Source organism: Coturnix japonica, chromosome 12, assembly GCF_054131305.1.
Source record: "Coturnix japonica strain WE chromosome 12, WE-NBRP24, whole genome shotgun sequence".
Lineage (NCBI taxonomy): Eukaryota > Metazoa > Chordata > Aves > Galliformes > Phasianidae > Coturnix > Coturnix japonica.
The window spans coordinates 20,077,250-20,096,409 of record NC_140674.1 but is presented as its reverse complement, the minus strand read 5'-3'; the positions used below and the strand labels follow the sequence as shown (position 1 = coordinate 20,096,409).

The 19,160-nt window shown below is 37.4% G+C and overlaps 1 protein-coding gene across 7 annotated transcripts in view; it reads right to left on the bottom strand.

Moving 5' to 3' along the window:
- Positions 1–523: 523 nt before the first annotated feature.
- Positions 524–19,160, bottom strand: part of BCHE (butyrylcholinesterase) — a 46,645-nt gene continuing 28,008 nt past the window's right edge. For all 7 annotated transcript variants that reach the window (XM_032446555.2, XM_085513678.1, XM_015872027.3 and 4 more), the window contains 2 exons: positions 7,889–8,055; positions 524–2,867 (listed from right to left, as the gene is read on the bottom strand). In XM_032446555.2, the coding sequence (XP_032302446.2) occupies positions 2,740–2,867; positions 7,889–8,055 (295 nt within the window). In that variant the 3' untranslated portion in view covers positions 524–2,739. The remainder of the gene's footprint in view (positions 2,868–7,888; positions 8,056–19,160) is intronic.

Sequence of the window (19,160 nt, the reverse complement as noted above, 5' to 3'; positions counted from 1 at the left end):
GCCAACATTTTTTGTTGGCACTGCTGTTCATTTTCTTATAATCTTTCAGCAACTTTGGGACTAAATTCAGAATCATTGCTTCAGATATCATGAACAGGAAGAAAGGAACAACACATTTTTTTCTGCTTTAACTTGGAAGCCTTGATTTCTTGTCTCTTTTAAGCCAAGGAAAAAACATAAATTAACACTGCATCTTCAGTGAGGTCAGGTTGAGACATCTAATATGTAATTTTCCAAAGCAATGGCAGAGTGTCTTCAATTTCCTCAAAATAAAGGTTAGTTTGGCCCTTAGTTTTCAGCCATCCACAATGTTTTCCAGAGGTCTTGTTCTTTTAGCTACTTTTGTACAAGTGCTTAAGGCTTTATTTGCTAAAGTGTGGGATATAAGCAAGGGGCTAAATGATACATTGTATTCACATGAATGACAAATGGAGATACTAATTATTTTTCAGTATACAAAAAATGAAAAGCTAGCGATACATTCACATAAAAAAACTCAGTAAAGCAACTCATAAAACAACTCTTCAGAGTGATTTAAGATTTATTTTACTGTTTTTCCTTCTTCCCTCCCTTTATTTAAGAACATGTCACAGACATGGTAGAAATACTCCAGAAAGAGCACTAGTCTTCAAGAAGACCTTATCCAGACTGTCTCACAGCACATACAAAGGACACCTTTGCAGCAAAATATTTTATAGACTGCCCTTCCCAAAGGTTATTTAAGCATTTTAATTAGATTTCTTTTTTCCACAAAGGAGTGATTAGACAGATAGCGAAATACAACAAAAAAGAGGATATCAAGAAAGACAAATGCTACTTCTAAATATACTTGGGTGCTAATTCAAGGCTCTTTGTGGCAGATCAGCATCCAGCATATCTGTGAAGCACATTGTGTGAGCAAGATTCAGTGATGACAGGAAGTTTACCCTTAATAGTGTTTCAGTGGTATGAAGAATATCCAGCAAACAGCCAACGTAGCACAAAATGATTTAGCTCTCCATGCTATTATTAATAGTAGTAACTATGCTAATGTAGTGGGCCAAGTATTTGTGGTACAAATGTGATGAGCTGTGTGAGGAGGTTTTAAAAAAAAACCCCAAGTACAAGCAAGTTTTAATCAGCCTGCTCAAAAATGACCAGCTTTTTGACTATTTAGGACAAAGTCTTTTGAAATTCTGTATTAAAGGTGGTTTTCCATAAAATAACCTAGAAATAACTGTGAAAAGGTAAGCCATCTTCAGTAACAGAGGATGGATTTTCTGCACTCTCATTTGTTCATGTAATAATGGGGATCCCATCTGGTCAGACTGAAAGCCCCAAAGAGACCACCCTCTGTTCCTTATCTAGATCTCTTCAGTATATTAAATTTGAAAAGGAATTTTGCAAGAGCTCATAATCACTAGAACAGAAAATAGATGCACTGAAAGGTTATTACTTTTACAGAAAGCTTCAGAATAATTTATTTATGAGATGGGCTGTTGCTTTTACATACTCTTTATGTTTGTCAAATTTTTGACATTTATTCCTCCCAGATGGGCCAGTAAAAGGCAGCTATTTAAGGTGTTATTGAGGCATACAACTTCCAACCTCATCCAGAAGCAGAAAAGGAGGAGGAAGAGCAATCCAAGGGGTATTTTTAGGACCATCTAATTGATTCATCTCAAGTGGGTAGAAAGCAGTTGTGGAGATGCCTACATGCGTGACAAATAGAGCTCATTTGACCATGCCAAAGATCTGGGTCTTTCCCACCATATCCCAGCGTTCTTCTGCAGCGAGGTCCTTCTCAGCCTTCCTTAGTAGGCCCTTAACGGCTGGTATCTAATGAGCTTGATAATACATAGATCAGTGTTCTACAGGTTTAAAAATGTATCCACTGCGTTCCAGTATACATGGGCCTCTCCTTCAACTGTAAGATAACTCAGCATACAGAATTTTCATAGCTGGAGCTCACCTTAATTGCACAGACGTGCACAGGCCAAAGTCATCTGGGCACCTGAACAGGGAAAGTTAGTGAGTTCATGAACCCAGAGCTTTCTTACTCCTCGAAAAAATGAGGCTAGCAGAAGCACAGGCCTCAGGTTTTCTGGCTTATTTCAACTTTGGGCTTGAACAGAGTGATTTAGGTTTTCCGTAGATAGCCTGAATACTTTCCAATCATGGCTTTGTTCTACAGATTTTGCCATAAAAAAAAGCCATGATTCAGGCTTTAATGTCTGTCTTTAAACTTTTTGGTCTAACAAGCAAATATTGTTTGGCGTGCCCAGCAAAGTTGTAATCTCTTTATATTTATGTCAATTAAATTATGTCTGAAGCAAAGCTTAAGTGCTGTGGCATTGCAGTTAAAGATCAAAAACAATTGTGTTTTGCATTGCAATGTTATAAAACATTGCTATTTCTGCTAAAGAAAATCCATTTTTTTCTATAACAGATTATATAGTATCTTTGAAGTGAGAATTTAAGCAGCTAGTGTTTATAATATGTACACCATTAATCTTCAGACTTTAATCTCTGTAGTCCTATTTAACACAGTGAAGCAATGAAGCTTCAAAGAGTACAGATCTTTTGTAATGTTTATTGAGATATGAGGTAAAATATAAATGAAAGATCTGGGAAATCAAAATTATATCCATAATACTTTTTTAATCTGCTTAACGTATTCAATGCTAGCCACGTCAGATAACTACCACAATACTTGCCTTGATGGTCAGTAATAAGAACATACTGGATTGGGTAAACATATTAATTAGAGCCTGCACATTTCTCCTTCTTGCTGGTGTAATCATTAAATTGATTTTTCCAGTCTGACATGTAATTGTTCCAGCGACGGAATCCTGCTTTCCACTCTCGTTCTGCTTCATCAATATTTCCTGTAAAACATGAAATGGGTTACATTAATCTAAATTTGAATCTCTTTATATGCTAATTGAAAAATAATTCTGATTATCAATGTCATTTGCTCTAAATACATTTTAGGATATTCTTTTGTATCTTTTTTCTCAAATTTGGACCAACTGGAAATTCAGTGACAGATCAGGAAGAACTGCAGATATCACTCAGGCACACTTCACGGGAATAAAGACGTCTATGTATGGGATTGCTGCTTTGCATAATATTCTGCCCATCAAACATGTCATTTTAGAGCCATCTTTTTGTGAAATCCTTGAAATATTAGTTCAATATATCCTACAGTGAAGCCTACATGCCCCAAAGAACATGATATGCAATCTGAGGTAAGTAACTTGTAAAGTTACAGTGAAATCACAGCTTTGTTGAAGGCCACAACTGTCCTGCTGTTAGTTTCAATGAATTACAATGGACGACCAGGATTTCACCCTGCTTCAAAATAAATCTGCATGTTTAATGCATAAGTGACATAAGTTTGGAAAATGATACTGTAAAATGTACATAATGACAATGTAAAATCAATTTCTTTTTTAATTCTAGCCTGTAAAGCATTTGCTGACTAATCCTGTATCCCAAGGTAATATTTATTGCCAAATCTGGTATAGGTATCAGAGCAGTGGTTGAGGATGAGAAGAGTAATAAAAATATATCATTTTACAAGGTTCCTGGAGTATCTTGTGAACAGGGATCACTTCCTCCAGTCCCAAAAGATAATTAACCCTAGAGAGGGATGCAGTGACCTTGCAGGAACAACACCTACAAGTACAAAATGAAAGATAAAACATAAAGGGCTCATTGCATACTGTGGGTCAGCTGCAGAATTTTTCTTAAAGTTTAGAAACCATTGATGATCTATGAATGCCTTTATTCACTTTGCACCTAATTATCTCAGTGTCCCATATTGATGTAGCTTGCTTCCAAAAAATGCAGTAATTGTGTTCACTAGATAACAGCTCCATGAGTTCTTTATGCTCTTTTGACTTTATGTTCTTCTGCTGCAATAGAGCATAGGCCCTTTCCCTCCATAAAACCACTCTTTTCCCCCATTTTTTATGATCTGCCAGCGCTGCAAGTTTAACTGGTTATGTGAAAATGAAATACTTTTGTGTTTTACACATCAGTAGAGAAAATATTCTGGAAAGAGAGTTAACAGATTCAGAGATTTAGTTTGTAGAGGCATCCAGTAATTTGGTTGCTTATCTGCAGTTCAGCTCAACATTTCCAAACCTTTTCGGTCTGGAAATCCAGATGGCAATTTAATGAGACTTTGAAATGAGATTTACATTACTTTGTTCCAGTGAGACCAGAAATAAAACCAAGATACTTTTTCTTGGGAAGGTTCTGTACTTCTTGTCAAAAGTGAAATTGTGAACAAATATAGGAAGAAATATTAAAAAGTTAACCAAATCGCTCTCAGTTCTAATAAGTAAATAAACTTGGTTACATCAGAGTTCAAAGAACAGTTCAGATGATTTTACTTTTTTATTCTGCTGGCCATAGCTGTGATTAACCCTGGGAACACTTGTAAACACTGATAACAATAACAGCATGTTTTGATTACTAAGATGTGCTGATATAACTCTCAGAATTGGAGGGAGAAGACAAACAATGTGTATGACTTTCCTGACCCTAGGAACTCATCTCTGCACATTTCCAATTTAAGGAATTATCCAGGATTTCAGAATCAGATTTTCCACATGCCAGATGAATTGGTCATTTGACATAAACCATCACTGGCATTATTAGGAGAAGCAAAACGTAAATATCGTTTCTTGTCTTACTCTAGTTTTCAGTTTTGTTTATCCAGGCAAAGATTCCATTTATGAATTCAAAAAACTGTTCTTTCTTTAATTATTCAGGTTTTGATGTGTTTGAAGTCTTAATGTGCAGAAAGTGTTTGTGCCCAAAGACATTGGAAAGTGAAATAGCTTTATAATACACACATATTCAATTAAAAGTCACTGGTTGAGAGTATAAATTATGAGACATTTCAGATGGAGAAAACAGACAATGAGAAATTCAGACTTGCCACCATTATGAATCTAAAAGACAAGAGGGTGAAAGGAAAACACTGAAGTAAGAACTTGGGTTCCTATTTGTTTGCTTTTTCAGCGATAAGATCCAGCCTGAAGTCACAAGTCAATGCATCCCATTATCACCAACATCATCAATCTCTTTGAAACAACCACCTATGACTTGGATGAGCTGACAGCCAGAAAGCAGGAAGGAAAAAAAAAAAAAAAAAAAGAGAGATGAGAGAATTCGACTTGACTGATAATTACAGCTCAGATTACTAGGTGCTACAATTCTCTGGTAATCAGCTGATAATACTGTTATTTTGCTATATGCCATCTTCCAGATAGACTCAGGCTATAGATACCAATTAGTCTAATGCAAAGCAAAGAGTTTACAAGAAGGGGGGAGATTTCAGGAGGCAGTGAGTCATACCTTGATGCTCAGAAAGGTCCTACTTTAACAAAGGGGAAAAAAAATAAAAGGTTGTTTTGATTCTTCAACAGTGTCAGCACAGACAGCTGGCATTTCTTTCCACATAGGCATACAGCCCTCAAATTCAATGGCATTATAGCAAAGTTAAATTTAGCCATTTATACCATCATTTGTTGCTCTGCTACATGTGCCAACAAAGTGCTAATCTTGAATTTATTTTTGTAGTATTAACATTAAGATTGAGACAAAGGCCATGTAGCTGTTTTGACACAGTATAATTAATAAGGAATGACAAGCTGGAATTATTTTTTTCTGTCCTCCTCAACAGCTCATAAATGCTGGTACCTACAAAACTTCTTGGTTCATCAGTATCATAAACACTACAACTTTATGCTGCTGTTTCTCTCATGGTGATAGTTTCCAGAAAGAAGAATGTTTACTTCAGTATCTCTGTATTCAATACCTTTTAGTCACATGTATTAATATCAATGTTTTAAAAAAAAATAAATGTAAAATTAAAAAGGATATTTGTTTTCGTATATATTTTTCAGGACTTCAGGTTATTATTATTACCATCTTCCAAATGGAAATAGCCCTATCTTGGGGGTGAAGTAAGAACTGTTCTCCCTCTTACCATCCAGGATGCAAAATGCTGGAGCTGGTAAGAATCAAGATTACAAAGGTCTACAGATGGCTGCCATAGGCACATTGAGTAGAATTTTCTTTGTCAGCTGTAAGTGAGGTTAGTTTTGGCTAATCCACTTTTCTGCATGCCTAAGGAGTGCAGTACGTAGCTCTATGGAAATAGGCAACTAATTCTGATGGTGACTTTTTTACGTCATCACATTTTTAACAGTCTGAATACTCTAAGCATTGTTTTATGGAGTCCAGATGCTGTTGAGAGGTTCACTGCAAACACAGTGATTTTGGTTATTACTACTCAAGAGGTTGAACTTTCCTCTGCCTCTATAGTTAATATTTTTTCAGAGTTTACATATTTACTTTTAATACAATATATTTATAGTGGCCACTTTGAGGTTTGATTTCCTTATAGGTGATGGATGATGCAATAATATCAAGTGAAACAGAAATGCATGCACTATATATACTGGACACTAAAATAGTAATGAAACACAAATGGAAATCTTGGCTACCTGCAGCTTTCCATAATCTAGAGGAAACAGAGATGTAAATAGCTGGGGCTCAGGATGTGTTAAAGACTGCACTGAGGTGATAGAGTCTTAAAGAGATGCTTTTATAATTAACATACGATTGCTCTAAAAGCTTCTTAAGAGTCACTTACTGTTTATTGTCCCTCCAGTGTGTTTCTTTCAGCAGCCATCATCCGAAAATGTTCCGGTGGTTGTCCCGGCGCTCTTGCCCTCAAATGAAACACTAAATGCTGAATGCTCATGCTTAATCTTTGGGTGACTGTGAAGGGAGGGAACTCTGGGTGCAGTCAGCCCATTGCAATAGAGCTACCCATGTATGTGTGTAGCAATTATGTCAAGTTGGAATCGTGAGCCCACATAACACGTCTAAGTCTGATGTATCTGACACTCACTTAAACTCATGTCTTCAGTTATAATTTTATATATCAAAATTGAAGTGGGAGACTTTAAGAAATCTTCCAAAAATCATACAAAATATTTCAGAGATAGAAAGGCCTGAATTTTCTGTAGGTGTTACGTTCATGAGTTTTATTTTATTCCTTCTTAATTTTCTTAACCCTAAAACAAGACATTTATCTATTTATACATATTATTGAAGACAACAGATCTTCTTGCCTGATCAAAATACATAATCACAAAGATACTGGGGACTAGAACTGCCTCAGTGAACCTGCCTTACCCAGTCTATCATGGAAACCTGCTTGCTCAGATGCTGGAAAACACTTGGACCCAGCAGTGGCATACAGAGAAGATGTCAACAGTGTAGCACAACTTACGCAGTGATCACGATGTGGTTCATCGACAAGCACATCCACATCAAACTGACCATTTGGCACAATTAGAAACTTTGTCTATCTGAACTAAGCTTGAACTACAAATTGCAACAATGACATAATGTTTCCTTATGCCTTGTTTTCTATCTTCTTACATCAAATTAAAGTAACCCTGCTTATCTGTTTCAGTAGAAGAAATGATGAAAGAGGCAACAGATGATGAAGAAATACTTAATGTATGGAACGTACTGTTCCAGGAGTTCTTTAGAGCATAAAAGGAGATTGGAAATGCAAAATACTATTTCAGTGAACTGTTACAACACAAAGTATTATTTCATGGTTGCAAGTAGAAACTCTCTCTCATTTCTAGATTAGGATCCAGGAAAAATGATTCTTTCTTTTTCCCTTCTATAAAGTATGACACCCATCACTGCAGCATTGGTAATTTTATCCAACATCTGAACATTCCATGGAAATAGAGTTATAAATGGAAACACAAAGGCTTAAATTGAATTATCACAATAATACCAACCAAACGAGGCTTGAATGAAACAATTTAGATCAAGGTATCTAAAAAAAAAACATTTTTACCTGTCATTTCCAGTACTTTGGGGAAAAAAATATTCCAGAACCGACACTGCTGAGCACGTAGTTTTGTAAGCACCTCCGAATCATCAGTATTTAATGTTAAATATTTTTGTTCAGTACTGGTGAAGACTGGCCATCTCGTTCCATTGATCAGGGTCCCATTTGGATTTCTATGTGACAAAGAGAAACATTTCATTTTGAATGAGAATTCATTTCATCATATCACATATAGTTGTTTGTTTTCTTGTTTTTCACTCAACAGTTATTTCAACTTAACGTTAGTTTGGAATTAAAGGAGTACACCTTTTTAAGCAAGAGAAGAAAAAAACAAAACTGATTGAAATATTTTTTGGAAGTAAAATTATACATAGGTTGCTCTTAAAGTAATGCCTCTTACTTATTTCTATGGAAACTGCAACAGACACAAAAAGCACAACAACACTATTTGATAGAGCAAATTCTCAGCTACAGAACGTTATTGTCCAACACAGTCACCACCCTCAGGAATGCACTTCTGCCAGTGATGAAGAGTCTGCAGCACATACACATAATAATCTGTACCAGCTGGTCACAACCTGTGACTACTGTTGCTATCATCACTGCTGAAATGTACTACCTACCACCTCACTGTGCTCACATCCACTGTTTGGTCTCCAGAAACATTCAGCAGACATCAATGAATGTCAGTGGGTATCATTTTTTCCCCACACTTTCGCCTCATATGCACTACTGTGTTCGATTCTGTTTTGCCAGATTGCCCCTTTGCTGCCATCTGTAGTAAGGCAACAAAATATAACAGGTCAGCCAGGCCAGGCAGGATGGGACTTTGAGCAACCTGGTCTAGAGGGAGGCATCCCTGCCTATAGCAAGGCATTGAAACTAGATGATCTTAAAGTTCTCCTCCAACCCAAACCATTCTATGACCCTGTGACTGGTGGAAAGGTTCAGTCTTTACTGCCATTCCATCAACTGACTGTCAGGGCCAATTTAACAAAATAGGAGACATTACTTTCATAGCAGCCTTTGTATATACACTTTACGATAAAAATACTTGATGAAATGCTATGCATAAGCTACATGTGTTTAATCTGGAGATTCTAACAGAAGCTGTAAATTACTACTGGTGCCTTAAAAGAACAAATAAGCTAGTTCAGAAAGTTCCATCATTCATGGTTTAGTTTCAACATTTCAGATCATTTCAGATAGATAAACCAATTGGACTAAATGGCTCCAAAAAAAATGCTTCAAAACTGTCTAAATTCTACAATGGATCTATACTGTGAGAGAAAGGAATTAATTCCCATGAAGGAAAATAAAGATCCTCCTTGGACTATGCTGAGCTCCACTAAAGGAGTGCCAAAAAAAAGAACAATTTCAAATCTTCTGGAACCTGGGAAGAGCTACAGAGCATTTGGATCTTTACAACACAGACTCTGCACATTAAAGAATCACAGCTGCTAGTATTAAAATAGTTGTGATAAATATTTATAATACAATAGAATTCATAGGGCTCTAGTGACAAACATTAACATTCAAAAGGACAGACAGATCCAGCTTTCCCCTTCAAAAAGGGCAACATGTAGCATCTACTGGATGGATCTCTATGACTAGAGAAAAAAGGATTTGAGTGTTTAAAAAGAACAAAATTAGAGAAAAAATGAGATAGAATATGATATTTCAGAAAAAAAAAAAAGTGGATGATCTGTGACTGTTTAAAATACAAATCTGTATTAACTCTGAAGATGTTAGAAAACAAATTAAATATCTTATTTCTGTGCAAGTAGGAAGACTCATTTTCTTTGCTGGAAGATGACATCAAGGAATGGTTTTTAGGGCAGAACAATGGTAGCTGATGATCCTTGGCAGGATAAATTAAGGAGCACTAGAAGCTTAATTAATTTGCTTTTCTCCACTTTTCACCAAGACTTCCCAGAGGGCAGCAATCAGAGAGGAGTCCAGCATGCATGGAGCCTGCTAGAGTGCTGCTTGCCACAAGTAGGAACAAGGCAGTGGGTGTAGGTGGGAGTAATCTGAGCACAAGAAATAGCATTGACATCTCTTAGTCCATGCAGAATGAGTAAAACATTTGCCCCCTTTCAGCTATCTGCTTTACTCCAGAGTCCATAGCACCAAGTATCTGCCACTTACAGAAACATGATGTTACAGTAAGAGATTCAGCATGCCATTTCCTGGTTGGCTCACTTCCTTACTGATATTTCTTTACTAATTTTGCTCTGATTAACTTATGGCACCCTTTTAACCGCACATTTATTTGTGACTCGCAAAAACGACAACTTAAGCAGAGCTGACTTGCACTTCATTTCAAGATCAGAACGCTAATGGTGCTGTCAGTATTCATTTAACAGCTTTTATGCTGTGAAATAAATCATGACACTCCGTGTTATAATTTGCAGGTGTAGGGGGGATTATACAATGGCTACAGATGTATTTTACTAAAAATTATTGAAAGAACTGTCAGAAGAATGCAGCATTTTGAAATATGTGAGCATGCTGATCATGACATTCTCTCTAATTTCCAGAACTCTTACTGTTCAAAGACATATCCAGTAATTTCCATCTTAGCTTCCCTACTGAAAATTTCTGAAGTTAAAAAGCAGCTCCAAGTTACAGCAAAACAGAGAGATCACAAAAGTGTAATGTTTAACTGGTAAGAACAAGTTACGATTATGACCTTGCAGTCCTATCGCAATTACATTTCATTCCTTCTTGCTAATAACTTCACAATGAGTATTGCAGGGCACAGAAAAAGCTATAAAATACAACAGTGTCTGGAGCAAACTCCAAGTTTAACAATATTAACATAAAATAAAATTTAAAAGTTTCACGAAAATATTCTTACCACTAGAGGAATCTGATACACTTGTAACAACTGGACAGATCAATACAGTTGGAAAGGCACTATGACAAAGATGCAATAACAGATGGATCAGCACTATAAAAAGGTGTTATAAAGGAAGGGAAGAAAATTGCTTGCCCATATCAGAAGATGACAGGTTCACAGGGAAGAGCTTCAGCAGGAATAGATCTCCAGAAAGAGATCTTTCTACATTGGCAGTCAGCCTTTAAATGAGGTCTAAGCCAGGCTGCACCCTCTCCAGTCACACAGCTGAATTGCCTTCACCTGTGCTCCCAGGGCTGACCGGGTTCTTTCCCCAGGTGCTCAATCAGTGGTTCAGGCTGTGACTTAACAGTTACCATACAACGCCATACAGCCCCACCTGTGTCCACCTGGGTTTGGCTGGATGATCTTTGCTGACATATTAGAACTTCCAGATACTAAAAACAGTGCTCAGAATTTCTATGGAAACCTGCATCCTGTGGACTTCAGCAGCTTCTCAGACCTCTTAACATTTTGATGCTCTTTCATTTTCTGATACCATTCATTCCTCTCTTCTTTAGTACATTTCACTTTTGGCTACCTCAGTGCTGTTAGTGTGGCCTGAAAGCATGCCCAGTAGGGCTTGGGCCACACTTCTATCATGTATCAACTTCATTAAACACTAAAAACATTCCTTAGATCTCTGACCTTATCCTTAAGCTCTAGCCAGGAAATATCTTCCTTTTGTTCACAAAATGTGAGGTTCTTCACAGAACATTTTTAGTCTATTTTCTATACAGTTTTTACCGTGTGCAGGAGATGTAGGGCAATGGAGAAGTGCAATTATTTGAATTGCTCCCAGAGAAGAAGTGCAAGAGAAGAAGAAAAGAACTTTGATGTAAACAGAATTTATTTCTGTATTTCTTCTATTTTTTTTTGCATTTCATATGCCATGAGGTTACAGGCCAGCATCTTCTCTCTGATACTGACAGCACCTCACTTATAGTTTCTCATTTGTTTTATAAAGACAAGTGTTTAAGGTAGCCATACATTTTCACAATAACGTGAAAAACAGTTTTCAGCAGTTCAACTGTACTGAAGCTGCTCTCATGCAGCTTCATATATATATATGAGTGGGAGCTCATATATATATATGCTCCCACTCAAGTTCATAAGCTGTATTGTAATCCTTGGATCCATGGAATTTGCTCTTTTTTCTTTCATTTACTTTTTGAGAGATCATACTCTCCTTTTTTGGGTATTGCACAGCCATAACTGTCAATAGAATTTTATCTTCAGGACTCATTCAAAGGAAACACTCCAGATTTGACAGCCGGACTGAAGAGGGCTTCAGAGGAGATCATTCACTGGAGGTGCCTGAGGCCAGATTGGATGGGCCCTGGGGACCACAGCAGGGGTTGGAGCTGAGTGGGCTTTAAGATCCCTTCCAGACAACCAAAGCCATTTTGTGATTCTATGATCATTTCTGTGTATTTAGTGTTCTTCTTCCGAAACTTCAGAAAAAAAAAGAAGGTTAATTTGTTTCAGATGGAAAATGCAAGAACCTGAACACAGTTCTGTTTATCATAATCAAAACGCCAACATTACCATTCTCATTAATATGATCAATATAGCCTGGAAAACAACACTAGCTCACTGCGTATTTATTAATATTTATAGCATTAATTTGATGGTTTATCAAACAAATTCACAAAAAATTAATTAATCATTGATTTTATTATTATTATTATTTTCTATTTCACATTGTTTTTGTGAGTGAACTTTTAATAGTTTTCACTCTTCTGTGGTGTCTCCATTTAACAGAGAGCTTCTTTTGCACTGTAACATTATATTTTGTCATCCACAAAGAAAAATCTTTTGTGATAGATCTCTTGGAAAAAGGCTTAGACATAATTTACCTTTGTAAAGAGTGTTGCCAACACTGTACCACATGCTGGTTTAGATTGTCCCATGCATTCACTCTATTCCTATTTAGCTGCTCTGTTTATAACGGGATCTAGTTAGCACCTTGTGTGCTTCCCTAAAGAAAACAGCAACAACATTCATCTATTATTTCATCCATCTAACGCAGATTTATTATACAAACCCAGACTCACTAAGAGATTCATAGACTGAAAGAACTCTGCCTCCAGTGCCTGGCAGCCCCTTGCTCCAGCCAGACCTGCCTGGAAGTCCACAAACACACATCGCTTCTGCCTGGCTGCAGCTGTTCATAGAGGTACTGCTCCCTGAGAAGAAGCACATACTAATTTCCCCTGAGCAGCATGTTATTGCTCTTAATTGTCTCTTCAGTAGCTGCTGGCTTTCCTCTGACCCTCTCTGAAAGCAGCTCAGCAAGCTCGCTGCCTGCAGTCTACCCTGCAGAGGATACCCCATTCCTTTCTGATTTGCAGAGCAGTGGGAAGGTGGCCACTCTGTGCACAGCTTACCTCCCTGCTACTCTCATCAGTGCAGCACCAGTCAACAACACAATGCACAGCAAGGCAGTTTCTTTCTCGATGCCTTCTGCAGGTTATCACCACACTGGCATTCTGCTGGCATGTGTCTCGTTAGCTGAACGAGGTGCCTGCTGAGATTAATGAAAGGTTATGATAATACTGCTTCACCCTCTGCTTCCCCTGTGCAGTAAGAATTGAAATTAAATGGGGACCTGCTCCTGCTAGGTGCAACTTTATTGACTTCACCAGGGCTGTATCTCCGTTGATGCTCACTCTCAATTTTGCCCCCTTTTCTTTTAAACAGCTGGTTTACAGGGAGGAGAGAATGAATGTGAATCATTTTTATTAGCTTTCATGGCTCCTTGCAGCTATCAGGCAGTGCTGGCAATCAGCTGCTTTTCATGGGATGCCATTTTACTCTGTGTTACCATGGGCACAGGATGACAGGGAGGGGGAAGTGCATCCCAGCTACCTGGGAATGCAACAGCAGCAGTAACGCTGTCTCTTGCACATTTTCTGCAGCTGCATAACAGTCTTAAAGAATTATGGAAACAGTCATTTCAGAATCAAATAAGAACTACAATGTCATTGCAGAAGCTGCTGAAGCCTGCACAAGTACATCCCAGCAGCACAGCCAGGGCAGCAGCATAGATTCTAATGCAGTAGCTCAGTGCAGATGTGAAACTTAGCAATAATGAATGCAATTAATACTGTACTTTGAGTTTGCACTGGTAGAATTGCGTAACAAAAAGATTTTTTCTGTGTTATAAACTTTGGTTGTGTTTTCTTCTAATGTGTTTTCATGAGGGTAAAAGAGACTAAGAGTACAGGGCAGACGAACTGATTAAGAGGATAAGAGAACACCTGGGCTACAGGGTCAACTGTTGATATCCATAAGAGGTGGGAAGCAGAGTCATACTGGATACCAAACTCACAAGGGATACCACAGACTAAACTGTAATGATGCCATGAATAAACATAGCTACTTACCTTAATAAAGCAGAATGTAGATAAATGAAAAATTATAGGATGATGAGGGCTAATTAATAATAGCATCACATGACAGGTCCCCACCAAAGTTCTAGCCTCCCAGCTCTCAGAGGGATAGGGCATAGCAGTGCTTTACTCTTCCTGCAGTACAAAGCCTGACTCTCTCCTGCCCATGCCTCAATCAGTAAGCAACCCCTTTGAGGGTATCATACGTTTTGAGGAAAGGCCATGAGATCTGTAGCCTAAAAATAGATGTTAGTTTTCTGATTTATTAATGGCTGTGTTTTGTAGGACATCTCCATTAATCATGATGGCACTAAATAAAACACCCAAACAAATATCTTTAAGTACTTCACTTAGCATTCAAGCCAAATTGATGAATCTTTTTATTTTTAATATTATTATTATTTTTTTACAGCCTGGCAGAGAACACATTGTTGCTTTCCCTTCTCTATCTGGGCATGGAGCAGTGGTTTGCTGGTGGAAGATCACCCCACATACCTGGCTGCTTGTGCAGCCAAAGAGCCAGAAGCATTTGTGGCATTAGTCAGGCAAACATCTCCAGATATCTCACGTAATTTCCAAAGGCCGTGATGCATAATATTTATAGCTGTATTCATCTTCTTGTCACAAAGCAACCCCTGTCAGGCTAACAGCAGCTCTGGGTGGTGGTGCAGTCCGCACAGGGACGGTGTAGGCCTGTGTACAGCATTGTTCCCAATGTATGACTGGGAATTTAACAGATGTTAAAATCCTACCAAAAAGAAGATCAAGTACTTGTCGAATCTTCTCCAACCCCCAGACAATTTGGTCTTGTGCTGGTGTCTTCCCACCTTGCTATTAGTTTCAGATGAGTCACTCTCAACTAGAAACTGGAGCAGGCCATGGTATGGAAGACTCAAAATCCTCTTTACCTGAGGGCAGACCTCAAGCTCTTGTAACAAAGACAATGAACCTGTTCTGGAGCCTATCCTTAGAGAAGTCAGTATAGAAAAAGTTCAACAAGCATCTGTAACACCTGTAAGAAAAATTCTTAGCTTTCAGAACATTTTCCCAAGTCAGCTTATCATTTACTGTATGCTAAAAGGATCTGAAGGACTCCCTGTGCAAAATCTCACTGTATTATGCCAAAATATTTCACATTAAAACATACTCTTTGAGACTTTCTGTTGTTAGAAACTGCAAAAGCAAAGACAAGATGACAGAGACATTTTCCTGTGCATTACCTAAGGTTTTTGGATTGTCTTATTTAGAATAACAAGACAAGGGGAAGTGCCACTCCTATATAAGTGAGTTGGAAAGCTGACATTCACAAATTAGCTTTGATGTCACTTAGTACTCTTTGTACATAATACCACATAACAAGTTACCTTGCTGTTTTTTCTTTAATTGAGACAGCTCTCCATGGTTGTCCTTGATAAGAGCTAATCACTAACCAGCCTATCTATCCTGATGGTTTCTTCGTGCAAATGTCTTGACATGCTTAATATTTTGTTTTTAAATATCTTCTAAAGGTCTTTATCCTCTCAGAGTAGTGGAAAAGAACTATCCAATCTATCAACTGAAAACTCTGAGTGGTGTCATTTATAATAACCAAGCTCTAAAAACTTCCATACTGAAAGGTGACAACTCAGACAGGGATACTGTCAGCCTGCAGCTTACTGGGTGATTTGAAAGCATTCACAATTATCTATTTTATACACTAAGCTTCTCTGAAGCCTCATGGCACTGGCATTCTCAAGATATATGGCTTGTGCTCCTCTGTCACTAAGAATAATGGTGGAGTTTACAAAATAAATAGTTTAAAAGCACTGATTTTATTTTTATTTTTTAAACTAGAATGTGATTCTTGAAAAAAAAAATGTAACCAGATTCTGAAAACCTGTAGTAATTAAAACTTTTTTGTTTCCTTGTTCCTTAATGGGAGATAAAAGCCATTGGTTTTGATCCTGTGATCACTGAGCCTTACTCGGATTTCCACGGTACTGAATGAAAGGACCCAAGTGATTTAGTACAAGTATGAGAGTAACTGCAGAGCTGAATCCTCCAAATTACTTTTCTTAAGCAATTGTTGACGGAAAGTTCATTATTTTTTGTTGTTCTCACTTACAGATTGCAAACATAAGTTCATTACCTAATGACCAGAAAGTGCCTCTGAGTCCCTGCTAAGGGAAACTGCTTTGCAAGTTATATTGAAGATAAACATTATTTCTTGTGTTGATCCTTGAAGAAACGTGTAGGATCCAGCTGGCATGCTTTTTAACTGACAGAAACTGGAGAAGGACCTTGCAACTAGGCTTTCTTACGTCTTCACAGGCTAAATAAAGCTCAGGATATTCCTTCCAGATTCCAGCTTGGTGACAGCCGTGGTGTGTTTAAGTGTCTTGTCTTAGAGTATAATTTAACATGATATGTGTTATTACAAACAATATCAGTTTCAGGAAACGAAGTAACAAGCTGTTGCTTCTTTTTTGATCTTATTGTTTTCTGCTGAAAACTGATTCATGACAAGTTCATCAAGTTGAAACTATTCTTGCTTGTGCACGTCTTGGTACTTATGAATTCCTGCTATATAGAAAGGATTAATGAGGAAAGTCTTAAAACATTGGCCATAAGTAATACAGTATTTGAGAAATTCAGATCCAGGATGTTCTGCCTTAGCAACTTGGGCATGCTTGCAATGCATCTAAGAGCTCATTGCCTTAGATCCCTGGCTCCAGGATCAGAGTCTGCTATGGTATCAGAAGTTATAACGAGCCAGGCCAGCTAAGCCAAATACCCAGCAGTTACTCCTAGGTCTATGCTGCAACCCTTGCACTTAGGTTTCCTGCATTGTGAAAACGTTCCAGCAAAGCTTTGTTTAACATACCTTGCATCTGATTTGTTATTTTGGTTGGTGTTTGAAGAGCAGCGCAACATATTTTGAAGAGAATCAGTAAGTTAGAGGCTAATCCAAGTCCAAACAAATGGGGCAGGTTATTTGACTTCAGAAAGCTTTGGATCAGGTCCCAGCTGGAGAAGTACATGCAGCTATTTACAGAAAAAGCTTCTCTCCTTTTGGACAGAATTCTCTTGGATGATTTCACACTTTCTCTGGGACTCGAGGTTCTAGTGTGAACATTTACAGTCCATATTTAAGTCATTTTTGAATAGACAAAAGAAAGTCCAACTATGGCTTAAGACTTTTTCATTCTAAGGGAATTTTTTAAACTTTTTTTTTTTTTTTTTTTTTTTTTGTCAAATCCTCCTGCAAAGTATTTTCTAAGACCCTTATGACCTTACATATGGTACTGATTTTAGTTTTCAAGGACTATTTTTCAAAGATGCTATTTTTTGATACTCAGCAGAAAATCAAATGGAATGATAGCTTTTAGTCTTACTTGTAGAAGCTGAGGAGGAGAGCTATTTGGAAATGAAATAAGGTGCTGAATCCTATTGGGACTTTGAAGGTGGAAGTTATTTCCACAGAAGGTAAGTAAAAGGATAAGTAGACAGACACTGACCCAGCATTTATGCTTCCAGTCATCCACTGAAACTCACTTTTCTCCCTAACAACCACACTTTTTCTCACGGCCTGGGAAAATCTGAACTCACATAGTATTTTAACTAGAATTGTTCCCTGGAAACATCTAAAGAGTGTGTGTAAAAGGAGAGAAAAATGTTTTATTTCCATGGAACTATTAATACCACGTTTGAAGTTCCCAGTGGCTTTAGTAAAAATTATCAGTCCTATTGGTTGTGAGAAAGAGTAAATACTATATTCATATCTACAGGGCTGCTGTTTCAGTCTCTCACTTTCTCTGCCATTGATAGAGTTTGTTCACAGACAGTCATAAACTGTCAGATAAATGGATGCAATGCTTTCCTTATCTCTGAAGCCCAAATTTTAAAGACTGGCTGAGTAGTGGATGCTATACTACGATGTAATATTTGAGATTTGTTTTCAATTGTAATTGCCCTAATCATGATTTCTTTTTAAGATGGATACTCCTCATAGCTTTGAACCAAATAAAATCATCTGGATGTATTGTGTCGTGATGGAATTGATCACAGCAGCATTTTTCCTCTGCTACTACTGCTTTATTTCTGTTGGTAGGAAGACCAAAAGCAACAAACTTCAACTGCCACAATTGTAATTACTTCCTTATCTCTGTTATAAATCCTCTGTGGGTTTGACATATGTAAGTTCAGATCATACGTATTTTTACATCAAAAACATTAAAATTATGTCCCAGCACTACAACATCCTCTAAATCTGATCTAAACTCCATCCTAGAACCAAGAAAGAGATCTCTAAATAAATGAAACAATATGTGAAGAGGGGGGGATATCTGAGCCTGTTTCAAGTCCTTCTTTGTCAAAATTAAGGGGACATTTGTAGAAACTAAAGTATGCACACTGCTTCATTTCTAGGAAAAAAGAAAAAAATCATTTAAACCTCTAAGCATTTCTAGTTGTGAAGAAAATTCACTTGCTGCTTGAGAACACAATGATGAATAAATACCATTCATGAGAGACAGATACTCTAAACTTCATTAGTTAAAATAAAAATTACAGTATTTGAATGGCAGCTCCAATAGAATGTGAGATCTCCCTGGTGTATGTTTGAGACAACACTCCATATAGTCTGAACTCTGTGAAATTAGGAAGTTGTTTTATTTTCCGTCAAGGAAAGGTAAAGAACGCAAGCCAAGGCCAGGAACATCTGGGAAAGAAGATGATAGCAGCAGCTTTTAATTTTATATCTGCAGCAGATTATAGTTTTTTAACATCACTAACTGCAAGTATGAAATGTCTGACTTCTATTTATGCAGCTCCTATACTTGTGAGGACAGAATTCCACAAATCCTGTGAATAAATTGCTAACTACATTTACTCACAACTGACTTCTCTTGCAGTTGATTGAAAAAAAATAAAAAAATAAAAAAAAATTAAAACATCATATTGAGCTACCTTTGAAAATACAGTTAGGTAACCTCTGCTGCTC